Consider the following 17140-nt stretch of genomic DNA (forward strand, 5'->3'; position numbering starts at 1 on the left):
CCGTCCACCCTCTGCCTCCGGCCTGTCCCTTTCTCTCTGTCCCGTGTCCCTGAGCCGGAAGCAGTCCTGCCCCTCCATGCACACAGTCCCCAGGGGTGACAGACAGCGGACAGACGCCCCTGCCGGCAGCTCAGCCACCCTGAGCCGGCCCCGGCCTTGCAACCCGTATAACCCAGATGCCACAGGTCCCGCTGCCCCCCAGACAAGCCTGGCCTCCGCTCTTGCGTGGTTCCCTGTGCCCCCGGCTCCTCGCTGCCCTGAGGTCCGGGGCCCAGCGCCCTGCCAGCCCACAGGGCTCTTCTTCCTGGTCACCCCCCCGGGCACTCTCTCTGCGTCCCCCCCCCAGTCACTGGGCACTTCCTGCCTTAACTAAGGCCATCGCTGGCCAGCCAGAGCAGGAGTCCCTGTGGGGAGGGGTCAGCCGTCTCCCCAGCGCGGGCCCCCCACGCCGTGGGTGCTCCGTGAGGCCGTGTCGGGGCGTCAGCGGTGCTGCTTTGTCACGCACACCCCGTTCGGCGTGCCGCTCCCTTCCCGGCCGTACACTGAGGGCGCCCGCCTGTGCTCTCTCCCGGCCGCACACTGAGGGCCCCCGCGCGCGCTCTCTCCCGGCCGCACGCCGAGGGCCCCCGCGTGCGCTCTCTCCCGGCCGCACGCTGAGGGCCCCCGCGTGCTCTCTCCCGGCCGCACGCTGAGGGCGCCCGCCTGTGCTCTCTCCCGGCCGCACGCTGAGGGCGCCCGCCTGCGCTCTCTCCCGGCAGACGTGGACGAGTGCTCGCCGCCCTCCGAGCCCTGCGGCGCGGGGCACCGCTGCCTGAACACCCCCGGGAGTTTCCGCTGCGAGTGCAAGTCCGGCTACTACTTCGACGGCGTCAGCAGGACGTGCGTGGGTATGTGGGTGTCCCCGTAGGCTTTGGGGGGCCTAGCCAGGTGGCACCCGGGAGGTCCAGCCCGTCGTCTCCCAGAGCGAACATGGTCTGTCCCTCACCTCGGAACACCCGGGTGCAGGCGGCCCCAGAGCCAGGCCCCGGGGCCGGAGACCCGGTCCAGTGCCAACGCCCCAGCTGCCCTCCCGGGCTCGGGCCGTTCTCCCGCCTGTACGGTGGGCGAGCTGTGTGTCACTTCACGCCGCTGCGTGTCCGTGAGGCTCCAGCCCCCCTACAAGTGCCCCAGGGATCCGTGGTTTCCCAGCCATTCTCCACCAGCCTGCAGGGCCTCGGGGTCCCGAGCTGTGCGTGCAGCCCAGGGCGGTGAGACCCAGGCACAGCTCGGCAGTCCGGCCGCCAGGAGCAGGGACAGACCCTGCTGGCCGGTGCCTGCCATCCCCAAGCCAGGGTGGACTCTCCCACGGGGATCTGGAGCAGAGAACTCCGGGGTGGGCGCACGCCAAGTTGTGCCCGTGGGAGGAGCAGGGGCTTACCCAGTGGGGCCCTGGCTCCCTGCTGGCGTGCCCCGTTTGGGGGACCAGTCTCCTCGCCTCTGTCCTCTGAGAAATGAGGCTGAAGGACGTGGGGGTCGGGGGAGGGGGCGTGTGGGGCTGCCGGGGGGCGGGGAGGGGGAGGCCATGGCCGCTGAGCCGCCGCCGCTCCCCTGCAGACATCAACGAGTGCCGGCGCTACCCCGGGCGCCTGTGCGGCCACAGGTGCGAGAACACGCCGGGCTCCTTCCACTGCAGCTGCTCCGTGGGCTTCCGGCTGGCGGCCGACGGCCGGTCCTGCGAAGGTGAGGGGCCCTTGGGGACCGACCCGCGTCCGTTTCCGGAGCCCGTGTTAAGTGACGCGGCAGCGGTGAGTGCCTGCACGGGGCCGCCTCCCGTCAGAAGTGACCACCCCGGATCTCCTGCGCCCCAGAGGGGCCGACCACACTGGCCCCCAGACGTGGGGTCAACGGGCGGCTGAGACACGCGGGCAGTGTGGGGTCCGGAGGCTCCGAGCCGGCCACTCGTTCCTGTGACCTTGGCCGCCTCACGGGGAGCCTGGGGTTGACATGGCAAAGAGGAACCAAGGCTGGGCAGAGTTTATCTAGACGACACTCAGTGTGGGGGGGTCCTCGCTGCCCACTGGCCTCGGCTCCACCGGAACAGAAGTGTGGGGGTGCTTTTTATGTGCTGGGGCGCGCTCAGGGAAAGCTTGGAAGGAGGGCCGTGCGATCAGGCCGGCTTCTCTGCTAGCCGACTGCCCCCCCCCCCCCCGCCCCCCCCAGGGAGGGGAGGCGCACACTTCAGGTGCACGGTTCCCCCCCCTTGAGAAGGACCTTCCTGGGTCGGAGAAGGCACAGCTCAAAGGGCGGAGGAAGGGCTCCCACTGGCACGATTTCGAAATGCAGTGCTTCTTTTTTAAAAAAAAAAAATTTTATTTTTAGAGAGGGAAGGGAGGGAGAAAGAGAAAGAGAGAGAGACAAACATCAATGTGCGGTTGCTGGGGGTCGTGGCCTACAACCCAGGTATGTGCCCTGACTGGGAATTGAACCTGCGATGCTTTGGTTCACAGCCTGTGCTCAATCCACTGAGCTATATACCAGCCAGGGCGAAATGCAGTGCTTCTACGAGAAAGGGAAGCCAGGCCTGGGTCGGGCCGGCTGCGACGTGCAGTGAGCTCGCTGGCCGTGTCGAAGGCACCAGGCAGCCGCTTTGAAGGGGCCTGGGCTCGTCTTCCTAGGGACCCCGCCTTGGCCAGCAGAAGCCACCCTAGCTGCCCGGGTCTCTCTCTGAGTGTGCGGGGCGGGGCCTGGACAGACACACGGGTGCGGGGAGCCTTGGGTTCTCAGAGGACACCCACTTCCGAGGGTGGGGCGGACGAGAGGAGGTCGTCGGTGTGTTTGACTCGGGGTTTGGCACGTGTCGGGTGCCCAGCAGGTGTCCCATCTCCAGGGACCAGGCTCTGGCGGCAGCAGAAATCGAGTCCTTGGACAGCCCCTGGCGACGCACAGCCCACGTTGCCCGCCGAGCCCCGGTCTGTGCCGTGCAGTGGAGCCGGGCTCAGACGAGGGGACCAGTCACAACGGTCCGAGCTGCCGGGATGTGCTCAGCCGTCCCCAAACCCCAATGGGAGGAGGGACTGTGCAACGTGTGCTCCTGGGGCCAGGGCTTCCCCCAAAGATTCTGTGATTCGGCCCCGCAAACCAGACCAAACGCACGTACATTGGCAGGGAAGCAGGTTTGTGGATCCGGCTCTGCCGTATTTGCGGCCTTGAGGAAGTAACCAGGTGTCTCAGCCATGGGGCTGTTCGGACGCCCCTCGGAGGGGTCACGAGGGTGAGACAAGAGGAAGCAGGTGGAAGCCGTCACGCCCAGTGTGGGCGGAGAGCTGGCAACACGAGACAGCTGGCGTCATCGTCATTCTCGTTCGTGGCTCGTGCCGACCCCGGTCACCCTAAATAACCGGAAAGTGGGTGTTCCTGTCTGCGCTGGCGGGCAGTGCTGTGGACACAAAACCGGGGCCCGGCCGGCCTTGCCACATTACTCCGCTAAGCATGTACAGAGCACCCTCCCCTCCCCCCGCCCAAGGCTGTGTGGGAAGAACATGGCTCCAGCCTCGGGGGAGTGTCTTAGGCTGTGACAGGGGCCGCGCTGGGCAGGGGTGAGCAGGTGCAGCCAGGCCCGGTGTTGGGGGGCTGCAGAGGGGAGAGGCTAACGGACGTCCTCAGCGGCTCACCCCTCCCTCCCCACTAAGATTTAGCAGCAAATGTGCACAGAGACTCCTGGGCAGAGGCTGGCACACTTTTTTCCCTAAAAGCCACATAGTAAACGTTTTAGGCTTGGCCGGCCGCGGTCTGTTGAAACTCTTACCTCTGCCATTGTCGGGTGAGAGCAGCCTTAGACGGTGATAAATGAATGAGTGTGGCTGTGTGCCAATAAAACTTTATTTACAAAAACAAGTGGGGGGCCAGTTTTATAGGCTGCTCCCTGCTCGAAGCAAAGGGAAGAGGCGGACAAGAGACCAGGGTTGCTGAGCAGCCCGGGGAGTCCCGAGCATCAGGGCACTGGGTGTGGGCGTGGCGACAGGGCCTCCCTCCTTTCAGAGGTGAAGCAGGGAGGGTGTGATCGGATTTCCCTCTGGGAACTGGGAAGGCTCCGGTGCCCAGGTGGCGCCCGCTTGGAAGGGGCCGAGTCTAGGCAGAGGCCCCTGCTGTGGTTCCAGCGGGAGCCAGTGCAGCTGGCAGCAGCAGGAGTGGAGGGGACGGGGAATCCGGGTCCTTCAGCCGCGCGGGGCTGCAGGAGGCGCCTCTTTCTCTCGGGCGACGGCAGGCGGGCCCCAGCCCCACACTCCGGGGCCCCCGCCTCTCCGTGTGTGTCAGCCCCGGGGAGGCGCTGTGCCCCCGGCCCCACCCAGCGGGGACCTGGGCCAGGGCCCTGAGCGGCGACCCCGGACGCTCTCTTGCAGACGTGAATGAGTGCAGCAGCAGCCCCTGCAGCCAGGAGTGCGCCAACGTGTACGGCTCCTACCAGTGCTACTGCCGCCGCGGCTACCAGCTCAGCGACGTGGACGGCGTCACCTGCGAAGGTGCGGGCGCCGCGCCCTTTCGGGCTGGCCGTGCTCCGCCTTTTCCTCCTCCAACGGGGGCTCCTCCCCGTACCCTTCTCCCACCCCCGAGAGTGAGGTTTGGGAGGGAGCGAAGCCACCCGCCACGTCTTTCTTTCTTTTTTTTAAAAAGATTTTATTTATTTATACTTTTAGAGAGGGAAGGGAGGGAGAAAGAGAGAGAGAGAAACATCAATGTGTGGTTGCTGGGGGTCATGGCCTGCAACCCAGGCAGGTGCCCTGACTGGGAATCGAACCTGCGATGCTTTGGTTCGCAGCCCTCGCTCAATCCACTGAGCTACGCCAGCCAGGGCTCGCCACCACTTTCTTTAATCTGCGTGTGATGGCGGTGACGGCTGTGTGCACTACTCGGCGGTGCTGTGTGACCCAGTGGCGAGGGGTGGGCTCGGGGACCACCCACACCGCTTACTGTCCTGGGCCCTGCCCCTCTGTAGCATGGGGGGTTCACCCCAGACCCTCCCGAGGACGGGGAGAGGCTGTCCGAGGGCACAACCCGGGGATGAGGCAGAAGCGCTCCCTACAGCGTCCGGCACCTCGAGGCGCTTAAAGAGCGACTGTGAGGGCCGTCGCCCTGCCCGCGGGAGGGCTGTTTTCCGTCAGCACGTGTGCGGCGATCAGCCTTAGGGCACGCGGGCGGCCTGCAGGGCACCTGTCCTGCGTGGCGTCCCGAGCCCTTGGCCTGCCCCCTCGCTTAGCTCCCCACCCCGCCCCCGCCCCCACGCACACGCACGCTTCACACCGTGACCTGGCCGTGCGGCCCGGGCCTAGGCCCTTCCCTGCCTGGGCCCCGTCTCCCCTCTGGATGTGATGCTGTCCGAGGCCGCCCCAGCCCCAGCACGTCGGGCGGGGGCTCCTGTGTCCCGCCGGCCCCGCGTGGCCGCTGGGGGCACGTGGCGGGCCGGGCCGCACGGGCGCTGAGGCCGCTTCGCCCCTGCAGACATCGACGAGTGCGCGCTGCCCACCGGGGGCCACATCTGCTCCTACCGCTGCGCCAACGTGCCCGGGAGCTTCCAGTGCAGCTGCCCCTCGTCGGGGTACAGGCTGGCCCCCAACGGCCGCAACTGCCAAGGTGCGTGTGCTCGGCTCCCGGGGTCACGTGGCCGCGCTCGGGGCTCTGCAGTGCTGGGGGCCGAGGCCAGGCAGCCCCCAGCAGGGGGACGCGCCGCCCTGACCCGGGGCCACACCGCAGGCGGGGTGCACTTGGGAAGGGGAGGGGAGGCCTCTCCCTCCCCTTCCAAGGTATGTCCTGGGGCCCCCCTGTCCCCAGCACACCTGTCCTCAGAGGGTGCTGGGCCCTTGAGCCCTGCCCTGGGCAGCCCCAAAGGGGCTGGAACGGGGACTGACAGCCTCTAGGAAGATGCCCTCCAGGGACCCCATTCCACGGCATAGTGCTGTCTGCTCCGTTTTCATTCAGTCATTCAACAAACCCCATGCTGTGGGCCAGACATTGCCAGGGGTTGAGGGCAAACAGTGATCAGATGGTGGGGGCCGAGGTGCTGACCCCCGCCCAGGTGAGGGGAGGGCGTGGTCTGGGTGTGTGACAACTCCAGGGTCTCTGGGGCTGCGAGGGTCCCACTGGGGCTGGGGGTCTGCTCCGGCCTGGGCTCAGCGAGGCAGGCCACTCGGCTCCCACCCCTAACACGCTCTCGGGGCTGAGGAGATGTTTGTGAGTGGATGACTAGGAGCGGAGACCTGGCCCCCCTTTCGGGAACGGTCCCAGAAGCTGAATCACAGAGGCGGGGTCTGTGCGGCCCCTTCCTTTTGAACACCCTCCCCCCGCCACCCGTCCCCCTGGCCCCTAACCTCGGGGCTGGCAGCCCAGAGGCTCTGGAGGACCCAGGTCCTGCAGATGTCCCCTCTGGTCTTGATGAAGGTCTGGACTTTGATCTGAGGCAGCGGCTGCGGCATTTCCTGGGAGGGCCCCGCTCAGCTGGCCCGGCGCCCGGGGTGGGAGATGTTCTGTTCTCACGTTCCCGACACAGCGGGCGACTCCCCTGCTCCTGGCCGGGCTCCCCCACCGCGGCCCGCGTCCTGCCAGACACAGCAAAACACATTCCTGAGCCTCGGCCCTGGAGATGGGGAGTGCGATTTTGCCACCAAGGCCGGGCATTCGGCCCCTTGGGAGATGCCTCCTGGCTTGGTGACGCCCCCTGGGCCCCGCCACCCGGCTGCTCCAGGGAGTTCCGGGAAGGGGCACGGCCCCTCCTGTCCAGGGTCCAGCCGGACATCGCTGACCCCGGACACCGGGCACAGTGTGGCTTCCCACCAGGCCCTGGGGCCCCCCTCTGTAACTGGGGGCTCGGAGCTCTTGCCCTCTCCCTCCCGGGGTGCTGTGAGTCCCGTGAATGAGGGTGGTGAGCCCCGGAGTGTGGAGAGGGGCCCGCTGGTTCGAACAGGGGCCCGGGCGCCGGCCCACCTGGGTTCACGGCTCGGCCCCACCGCCCACACGGAGTCTGACCGCAGGCCAGCCGCTCCCTCGAGCGGGGATAACGGTCCTTGCCTCAGCGAATCCTTAAGAGAATTTGAAAAACTCTGTGAGGCCTTTCCAGGGCCGTCAGGGTGTTAGCTGTGGTCACTGTCACGCTCCTTCTGGGGACTGAGAGTAGGGAGTAGACGCTCTGTAGATATAAACGGCCTGTTGGGGAAGGAGCCGGCACACACCGCTCCGGAGCTCGGCCAGCCGGGGGCGAGGATGACCCGACCCCCACCCCGACCTGGCTGGTGGGGGGCCCGAGCACTCCCTCAGTGGGTGGAGCCTGCTCAGGCGGCCCCGAGGCCTTCACCGTCCTGCTCTGGGGTCTCTTGCAGACATCGACGAGTGCGTGACTGGCACACACAACTGCTCCATCAACGAGACCTGCTTCAACATCCAGGGCAGCTTCCGCTGCCTGGCCTTCGAGTGCCCGGAGAATTACCGCCGCTCCGCAGACACGTAAGTCCCTCAGCCCGCGGGTGTCTGTCTATCTGTCTGTCTGTCGGCCTCCTGGGGGCCCGGCGCCCAGCCTGGGCAGGGGGTTCGTGAGCTGTGCCCTTGGGAAACTCGAGGATCCGAGGGCCCCTGGCTCTTCTGCCCCTCCATGCCAGGGAGACTGGTCTCAGAAACCAAGGTCATGACCTCCGGTGAACCCGAGGTTGGCGGGCTGCGCTCTGAACGGGCTCTGTGTGCAGCTGGGCTGAGCCCGGACCTCTCGTGTCCCGTGTGAAACGTGGGCAGGGGGCAGCTCTCCAGGCCTCAGTGTCCTCGTCTGTGAGACACAGGTGTCGGGATGCTCTGGATCAGATGCGGGGAGCCACGACTCCGAGCAGGCCCGCGTGACTTGTTGGGGCGTCCTCGTCAGGGGGAGCCCTCTGAAAGCCAGATCGGTCTGGCCTGGTGACTGTGGGGACCGAGTGGAAGGTTCTGCGCCCTCAGTTTGAAGCCGGGTGTCCGTGCTTCAGTGTGAGCTCGCTGCCTCCCCGGCCACTGGAGGGCTGCTGGGGCGTCAGGGGTGCCTCCTCCTCAGGCCACTGCAGACCACCCCACCCCTGATATCGCTAGGAGGGTTACAGGGAGTCGTTCTAGGACGAGCTCCACAGCGGGAGACAGTCTCAGGGACGTGGCGGCCTGACTCCTGCCCCGCCCCCGGAAATGGCTGCAAGCCAGCACACGGCCAGGCTGATGTGTGACTTGGCCTTCTGCCCTTGAGCCTGCCCCTCCCCCCAGAGGGTCAGCGCCTCCGTGGATGGTACACACCAGGCCCCGGCGTCCCCTTGCTCAGCCCCAGGCCCCGGCTCCTGCCTCTGGCCTGGCCTCCAGCCTGTTGAAACCTGGAGCAGGTCTCAGCCGACACTCACACAGCCCCGTCTCCTGGCAGCCCTCTGCACTCTTCCAGTGCACTCTGCTGTGCACTGTGTGAGCTTTTGCCACCCTCAGGGCTGGAGAAGCTCACTGGCTTGTTTGGGGAATGTTGGCTGCAGGCTTACTGTGTGCGGGCACCCGGGCAGACACACAGTAGGCCTTCCAGGGCCCCAGCCACTGCCCACTAAGATCACCGCAAACCCAGCAATGGCTGGGGGGTGGCAGGGGTGCCTGGAGCAGGCGATGCTTGAACAAATTGAGAAGGAGGCGGCACTGAGTCGGGCAGAGAGTGGGGGTGCAGGGGGAGACCACAGAGGGGTGCGGATGCACATGAAGCTGACATGGGAGGAGCCCCGGCAACGAAATGGGGCGTTCAGCGGGGAACAGCACAGCATTTGATGAGGGCTGGGCCCTCCAAGGCCTGGTCTGTCCCCACTTCATGGCTTCATCAGCCTGCTCCCTGGGCTCATCAAGAAGGGGCTGGTCATTCTTCACGAGCGAGGGCATGGAGTGGGCCCCCACCCACAGTAAAGGCCCGGCGGGGGGCGGGGCTGAGGCTCCAACTGGCCCACCCATCCTGAAGGTGGCAGCTGCATTAACTCCCACTCCTGCTCACTAGCGCCACCCAGTGGCCAAAGCAGAGGCTGGGCCCAGCAGGGAGTTGAGAGAGAGTCCTCACCTGAGGAGGGCCCAGTAAGTCTCCTGCCATCTCAAGAGGATGCTGAGGCATTCTAGAAAGATCCTGGCTTAGGAGTGAGGGTCGCGTGGGTTTGCCTTCCAGCTCAGTCCATTCCAGGCCCCTTGACCTTGACCAGAAGCAGGTCCCACGAGCGTCTCAGAGCTTCCGCGTCCTCAGCTGTACAGGGAATGGGGGCAGAGTCCGCTCCGTAAAGCTCGCTCCGGGTTCCCCTGCTGTGGGGCCCGCGTGGGCACGCCAGGGCCCAGTTCACTGCCCGTGCTGTGGCTCTCCTGCTCCTCAGGGCTGTGGCCTTGGGTCAGCCCGTCGGCCCCCCGGGGCCCTGTCACCCCTGCTTGGCGAGGCCTGGGGATGTGCAGAGACGAGCTCCAGGCGCCCAGGAAACAGTGGTGGTGAGGAGGGGAGAAGCCCCCCACTGTCCTCCTCAGGACGCAGCCCGTCAGAAGGAGGAGGTTCCTTCGGGCCTCTCTAAGCTCTTGCTCTGTGAGCCAACTGTGTGACCGCTGAGGCAGAGAGTGGGGGTGCAGGGGGAGACCACAGAGGGGTGCGGATGCCTGGGGACACAGGCATGGCTCCTGCAGGGCTGAGTGCTCGCAGGGCTGCCCTCACTGCTGCTCACGGGGACTGCCTGGTGACAGTTTTCTCCTGTCTTGATCCCTCTTGACAAATCGTGGCCTGGGCCTGGAATCCCGAATCGAGGAACAGTGGGGGCCTTATCCTGGCTGCTGCACCCCAGTCGGGGACTTCCTCTGGGGCCACAGGAGTGCCGATCCCTCAGTGTGAGCACGGTGAAAAGTCACCGACAAGTCACGTCCGTGGGATTTTCTATTTTACAGCTCATTTTCTTCCTCCTCAAAAAGCCTCTTTTTAACATTTTTAAAAAGACCCTTTCAATATTTTTTTTGGATTTTATTTATTTTTAGAGAGAGGGGAAGGGAGGGAGAAAGAGAGGGAGAGGAGCATCAATCAGTCGCCTCTCGCACGCCCCCCGACCAGAGACCTGACCTGCAGCCCAGGCACGTGCCCTGACTGGGATTCAAACTGGCGACCCTTCGGTCCCAGGCTGGCACGGAATCCACTGAGCCACATCATCCAGGGCTCAAAAAGCCTCTTAAAGACTTTATTATATGACCTGGAGAAAGCCATTTGTATCATCTAAACGAGCTGTGTGAGAAGGGACTGGGTGGCCAGCACATCCGTGGTCCGCATTCCACGAGAGCACTCGCCCCGGGGACCTTGACAGGCAAAACTGGAGACTCTCTCGCTCCCTCCACGCCCCAGCCGCCCCCTCCCTGCGGCCTCCTTCTGCACGGTGTCCCTGGCGACCAGGGGGCAGTAACTGGAGCGTGACCAGCAGGCTGGGCCAGAGACCGCAGGGCTGGGCTGGGCGGACCAGGCAGGCTGTTGGGATAACCACACCGTCCCCTCCTGCCCACAGGAGGGTGTTCAACACGCCCCAGGGCCTGGGAGGGGACCGAAAACATTCTCTTTATCTGCCCCCTGAGACTTGCGGTCTCGGAAGTCAGGCCGGGCCGGGCAGCCCTGGTTTGCACAGCTCCTGGCCTGAGGGTGTACTTGCCGTGGACGAGGGGTGAGGCCCTGCCCTGGCCGTGCGTGGGGCTTGTCTCCAGCATGACAGGCATGTGGACGTCAGGGGCAGCTGCAGGCGTCAGGCAGCCGGGAGTGGCCGAAATGGCCACGTGTCCCAGGAGGAGGGGCAGGGCCTCGAGGACCTTTTTTCTCTGGTACGTGGTGGCTTTCCAAACTGCATTGTCATGGAGCCTGGGGTCTCGTGATTCAGTTTGGCGAAGTGAAAAATTGGGGCACATCTTTCTCATGTGCGTGCTGAGACGGAAACCGAGGCACGGGGTCCCCGGGGCCTGGCTGTCCTGCCCTCTGTGGTAGGTGTGGTGACGACAGACCCTCCTCGGTATAGACACACCGGCCGCCAAAGGCTTTTGTGCCGTTCCCAGCCTGACAGGAGGTTTGCCGGAAATAGTGGTCAGGTGTTCTGGGGTGCTTCAGCAAGTGTGGGGCACAGCAGGGTAGGACAGTGCACCTGGGAACTGACCGGGACCGTGTCGGTGGGCGCAGGTTTCCTAGGCACACAGTAGGTGTCAAGCCCGTGCTGGGTGCTGGAGAGGAAGCCACCGAGCCACGGCCACGCCCCTGGGAAGCTGGGGGTCTCCAGGGAGCCAGGCCCAGAGACGTCTCATGTGAGGCGCTCCGGTGACTGGCTCTGGGACTGGGAGTGTGGACACCCCTGGGGAGGAAGGAGCGCTCGGCCGTCTGGTGTGTGGTGGCTGCGGGAGCTGCACCAGAGCATCACGCACGCGTCCCACATGCGCTGGGTTAATGTTTCCGAGTTGAAACCCTGTCCTTGGACCAGGATGGGAAAGCTCAGCTCACATAAAGGAGACTCTGGCGCCACCTGCTGGGCGGACCCGCCAGCTGGCTTTCCGAAGGGGGTGCGAGTGTGCGCGCGCGTGTGCATGACTGTGCGTGACTGTGCAAAGGCTTCGAAGTGAGAGAGGCCCACCTTGCCTCTGCCACTGGCTACAGACCGTGGAGTCGTGGGCTCCCGGGCTCCGGTCTTCCCGTCAGTAGAATGACGTGGGACGGCGAGGGGAGCTGCTGGGGGAGAAAGCCCGGCAGACGGGAGTGGTGCCCGGCAGTGTCCCCCGGGGCCCCCCACGTCGCCCGGAGCGCTCCCAGCTGGCCTGGACTTGGGCGTCTCTGGGGTCGGGCTGCCCCTCGGCAGCACCCAGGCCCACCCTTTTCCCTGCTTCTCCCCTCTGCCTCTGGGCTCCCTCCCATGCGTGACCCCCCTTCACGGGTCCTGGGCCTCTCATACCGGCAGGGCCGTGGAGCCACGGGCTGTGCTTCTGAAACTCTGAACGGGGGGGTTGCCGTCCGTCCTGATGACGAGCCTGGAAGTAGGGTGTGGAAAGAGCCCATGCTCACAGTGAATGCCAACTCGAGGCACGGACACTTAAACAGCTGGCACGGAGACATGACGGAGGACTAGGACAGGAGACGCTCCTGACCGCAGAGTCCAAGCACAGCCAGGCAGGCGGGGCTTCCTGGGGCGTGCTCTGCGGGTCCTGGGGCTCTGCACCCCGCTCTGCTGCCTGGGCCGCTGTCGTCACGGTGTCAAGGGCCTGCAGTGCAGGTGGCAGAAGGTAGCTCCATCCTCATCCCATCAGAGGAGGTTAGATCCTGTTTCCCTCCTGTCACAGGGAGTTGGGAGCTGTCACCGTCCTGTCACAGGAACTTAGAAACTATCCCTGTTCTGTCACAGGAAGTTACAGCCTATAACAGGAAGTTAGAACCTGTAACAGGAAGTTAGAATCTGTCTCCCTCCTGTCACAGGAAGTTGGGGGCTATCACCATTCTGTTGCAGGAAGTTAGAACCTGTAACAGAAAGTTGGGGGCTATCACCATTCTGTCACAGGAAGTTATAGCCTATAACAGGAGTTAGAATCTGTCTCCCCCATCACAGAAGTTAGATCCCATCTCCATGCTGTCACAGGAAGTTCGAACCTATCCTCATCCTGTCACAGGATGTTACACAGGATAGTTCTGCCACAGAACTATCACTGTTCTGTCACAGGAAGATAGAACCTGTCACAGGAAGTTAGAACCCGTCTCCCTCCTGTCACAGGAAGTTGGAAGCTATCACCGTTCTGTTGCAAGAAGTTAGAACCTGTAACAGGAAGTTAGAACCTGTCTCCCTCCTGTCACAGGGAGTTGGGAGCTGTCACCATTCTGTCACAGGAACTTAGAAACTATCCCTGTTCTGTCACAGGAAGTTACAACCTGTAACAGGAAGTTAGAACCTGTAACAGGAATTAGAACCTATCTCCCTCCTGTCACTGGGAGTTGGGAGCTGTCACCATTCTGTCACAGGAAGTTGGGAGCTGAACCTGTCTCCTTCCTGTCACAGGAAGTCAGAGTCTGTCTCCATCTCTGTTCCAAGCCCCGGCTGGCCCTGGGGACACAGGCAGGGGACTGGGCCTGGAGCACAAGGCCTAGGGAGGGGGAACGGGGGACAGACCTCACCCCTGAGCTCCAAGCTGGCTTCCTCCCTCTGCAACCTCGGGAAGGCCCTGACTCTTCCAGCCTCAGTTTCCTCATTTGAAAAATGGCGCCCCAAGCACCCTCGCAGTGCAGTGGCAGTGACCACACCAGGGAACGTGTGGCGGTGAACAGCCAGCAAACACTTGTTAAATGGCGACCGCTGTGGTTGCTGGTGGCAGAGATGATCACGTCTGGGGTCGTCTCCAACCACCCGCCCTCCGAGGGCCCCGTGGAGCCCTGGCCGCCGAAGGGCCGGGAGCCTGGTGCCACTCGGAGGGCGGGGTGTGCCTGGTGAGTGCAGCCCAGGGTGGGGCTCTGCCCGTGAGAAGGGGACGCAGCTCAGTCTGGGCACACCCCTTGGCCCCAGCCACCCAGCGCCCCCCGGGGGCGTTGGAAGAGGCTGGTGCCCGAGTCAGCCGCCCCGAGGCCCACGGCACCTCCCACAGGTGAGTGAGGGGCGCTCCTCCCAGTGAGCGAACTGGCCAGAGGGGCGGCGGGAGGCCCTGCACAGCGAGCCCCCGCTTCCCCGCGCTCTGTTGTTTCTCTGCTTGCCGAACGGGCCCTAACGCTCCTCTTCTCTCTCTGTCCACTTTTCTTGCAGCCGCTGTGAGCGCTTGCCCTGCCATGAGAATCAGGAGTGCCACAAGCTGCCTCTGAGAATAACCCACTACCACCTCTCTTTCCCCACCAACATCCAAGTGCCCGCGGTGGTTTTCCGCATGGGCCCCTCCAGTTCCGTCCCCGGGGACAGCATGCAGCTGGCCATCACCAGCGGCAATGACGAGGGCTTTTTCACCACCCGGAAGGTGAGCCACCACAGTGGGGTGGTGGCCCTCGCCAAGCCCGTCCCCGAGCCCAGGGACCTGCTCCTGACCGTCAAGATGGACCTCTATCGCCACGGCACCGTCAGCTCCTTTGTGGCCAAGCTTTTCATCTTTGTGTCCGCAGATCTCTGAGCACTTGCTTCGGGCCGCGAGGCTCTCTCTTGTCGCTTTCCTAACCCTCCTTGCCGGGATTCCAATAAAGCTGAGCAGGCCATCCCACCCCGCATGCCTCGCGTGCCTTGGTTTTATTGGGTGCGGTTGGAAGTCTCCGTGTGGCTTCTCGTCCGGGCTGAGCTGAGCACTCGCCACTGCCCGGTGCCCCCAGGGGATGGCCGAGGGGTATCTTCCATAAGGGGGTGCACATCTGGGCGTGTCTGTCCACCCACCCTCCCTATCTCCCGGGAGCCCAGGCGAGGGGAGGACGGGGCTCCGTGCACCGTGTCGGATGAGTTCTCTCTTCTCCATTTGGAGCCCAGAGAATGAGGCGATGATGGAGAAGGGCCCTCGGAGAGCGGGGAGCTTCATCTCTCAATTTACAAATGTGGAAACTGAGGCCCCGAGAATGGGAGGAGCTTGGCCAAGGTCCCATGACTGGTTTGCGGCAGAGCCAGGCTCCAGCTTGGTTTCTTTGTTGTATTGTCTGGAGCTGAGCATTTCATGGAGGCAAAACAAGTGTGTGTGTGTGTGTGTGTGTGTGTGTGTGTGTGAGAGAGAGTGTGAGAGATGCAAGTTTGCTGTCCCATTCACCCCATGAGAAGCCCGACTCCGTGGTGGAAAACGCTGAGCACTTGGATGCTGGGGCATCTCGGATGATGCAGCTCTCGCTGAAGTGAGGGCAGTGCGTCTGCTGAGGACGCGCCCGAGCCGGGAGGAGGCAGTGAACGCGCTGCTGGCGGGAACCACTGGGTGGGCATCCGGCCCTGCACTCGCATTGCCTCCAGTCCCTCGAGGCAGGTGTATTGGCCTCCTAGAGACTCAGGGAGGGTGAGGGATTTGCCCAAGGTCACACAGCTGGTACTCAAACCTCGGTCTGTGGACGGCACGGCTCTGACTGTCCCACTCTGCCATGACCCCCCCCATGTGGGCTCTGACCCACCTGGCCCTCTCCCTCTCCACCACAATGGCGGCCAAACCAGTGTCACAAGTCCCCACCGTGTCTTTCAAGGCCCTGCACAACTTAGTTCTGCGTGCATCTCCAGTCTTACCTCACATTGCCCCCACCTGCTCACTTCCCTCAGGCCACACCGACAAGCCCTTTGCTGCCCCAGGCCCTTTGCTCGTGCTCTGTACCCTCGGCCTGAGTGCGGGTTCAACTCCAGCGGAAGTGTTCTTTCCTCAGAGAGGCCTTCCACGGGCTTCCATGTCTTCTGTCAGTCTTTCTCCTGTCACTTCCTTCGTGGTGATTATCACGGTTCTTAACAGCCCTTTCTCCTCTGTCTTCCCCGCCATCCAGAAAACTCCACAAAGGCGACCAGGTCTGTCTCAATCAGTGCCGGGTCCCTAGCTTCTAGCAAGATGCCACACGCATGCTAGGGCCCCGCCCGTGGGTAGTTTTGGAGGTCGCTGAAACTACACCTGAGGGCCTGTCTGGTGCCCGGTAGGCAGTCAGTGCTGTTGGCTTCCTCACTCATGGACGGCGCCTGAGTGTTCATCCGGGTCTTGATTCAAATGCAGAGCGAACGTTCAGAGAGCCGGCATGCCCCCAAGGTCATCGGCGTGCAGAGCCGCAGTCCCCTCTGCCTCCCAGGCCTGTGCACTTCTGACTGGGTCACTGTACCAAGCCAGACTCCCAAAGGGACGTGGTCATAATCATGATTGTCATTATAACGCTGATAATAAGAACTGTGACAGCTAACACTTCCTGCTCACTGTGTGCCCTGCGCTGTTCCAGGTGCTTGACTAACCCTCACAACAGCCTTGCAGGGACAGGACTGTTGTGACCCCCATCTCACCATGAAGACGTGGACGCACAGAGAGCTTAAGTCACTCGCCCAAAGCCTCCCAGCTGGCACTGGGGGCGAGGGGGCGCTGGGATTCAAGCCCAGGCAGCCTGGCCCTGGGGGTCTGTGCCTGGAAGCCCCCCCGCTCATGCCGCCTCAATGCTGTGAAGAAGGCGGGGTTACGGGGACTAGTCAGTGCCGGTCAGGTCGTCCTCTAGCCTCGTCTCGGAAAGCCTGGGTCCCAGCCCCGTCTGCAATTTCCAGGGACAGAGCGGGGCATTTTATTAGCTAAAGAAGCAGGCAGCGTGGTGTAGAGGGAAGAGCTGTGCAGTTAGACGGGACGATGTGGGCCGAGCGTCCGGCGCAGAGATTCTGGGGGGAGGGAGGACACGGCACCGAGGGTCCGAAGCGCTCCAGGTCCCAACCAAAATGCACGGACACCTAGATATGGAATTTTTAAAATCCCTGGAAAGCATGTACAACTAAACAAGTTGAGAGGGTACCCCATAAACCCCAAAATACAGTTCACGCCCACCTGCGTGGAACTGGCATGCAGGCAGGAGAAAGGAGTGGGAAACCCTGAATAGCTCACAAGTATTCCCCACGAGGTCTAACCGACCAGTTTGGGGACAGCAGTTGACACTGGGAGTCCCTTTGCTCCCCGCCCCCATGGCCAGTGTGCCCAGGGGCTCGAGGGAGGGTTAAAGGGCCATCTAGCCCACAGGAATGCTTGCAGCTGAACCCCCCGGGGTTCCCTGAAGCTCCCGGTCTCACCCTGTGCAGAAACTGCTGGGAATGGAGTAGGAGACTGAGTGGGAAAGAGGCAGCAGGGACCGTGGAGAGAGAAGTCCGGGTCAGAAAGCAAGCTGCCAAAAGTGACAGGCGTGGGAGCTCTGAGAAGTTAAAAGACAAAACAAGCAAAAAAAAAAATCCCTACTATGAACCACGCCTCTTCCTAAAATTGTAGGAAAACTAGTTTCACATAAGAACATTCAACCCAAAACTATGAAGGTTAAATGTCCTCTACAGTTACTGTGGGAAAGGAGAGGGTAGGGAACAGATGGGCACGCCCCTGGGTGATGGGAGAATTCCCGAGAGATGCACTCACAGGCGACATTGACACTGTCACTGATCTTAGTGCTTTTAGAAGCACTAAGAAAAAAATGATAAAAAATGGAAGAAAAATGCAAATCAGAGTTAGGAAAAAACTGAGGGATGGAGTG

At 63.2% G+C, this 17140-nt stretch overlaps 1 protein-coding gene and 1 long non-coding RNA gene across 4 annotated transcripts in view; one reads left to right on the top strand and one right to left on the bottom strand.

Annotated features, from left to right (window-relative positions):
• FBLN1 (fibulin 1) overlaps nt 1-17140 on the top strand; it is a 59691-nt gene that overhangs the window by 23820 nt on the left and 18731 nt on the right. The window contains exons 10-15 of one of the 2 annotated variants that reach the window (XM_028532713.2): nt 759-887; nt 1594-1719; nt 4380-4499; nt 5476-5607; nt 7347-7470; nt 13755-14203. In XM_028532713.2, coding sequence (XP_028388514.1) covers nt 759-887; nt 1594-1719; nt 4380-4499; nt 5476-5607; nt 7347-7470; nt 13755-14109 — 986 coding nt within the window. In that variant the 3' untranslated portion in view covers nt 14110-14203. Of the gene's footprint in view, nt 1-758; nt 888-1593; nt 1720-4379; nt 4500-5475; nt 5608-7346; nt 7471-13754; nt 14204-17140 lie in introns of those variants that run through there. The other variant, XM_028532712.2, reaches the window with a different exon arrangement.
• Nucleotides 12408-13059, bottom strand: LOC118499205. Of its 2 annotated transcripts, none has more exons than XR_004901727.1 (3): nt 13000-13059; nt 12698-12912; nt 12408-12467 (listed from the first exon to the last, which is right to left on the bottom strand). It is a non-coding gene; the product is annotated as an uncharacterized LOC118499205 (long non-coding RNA). The 2 variants fall into 2 exon arrangements; XR_004901729.1 differs by lacking the exon at nt 12408-12467 and adding an exon at nt 12570-12596.

This window comes from Phyllostomus discolor, chromosome 2, assembly GCF_004126475.2.
Source record: "Phyllostomus discolor isolate MPI-MPIP mPhyDis1 chromosome 2, mPhyDis1.pri.v3, whole genome shotgun sequence".
NCBI classification, from domain to species: Eukaryota; Metazoa; Chordata; class Mammalia; order Chiroptera; family Phyllostomidae; genus Phyllostomus; species Phyllostomus discolor.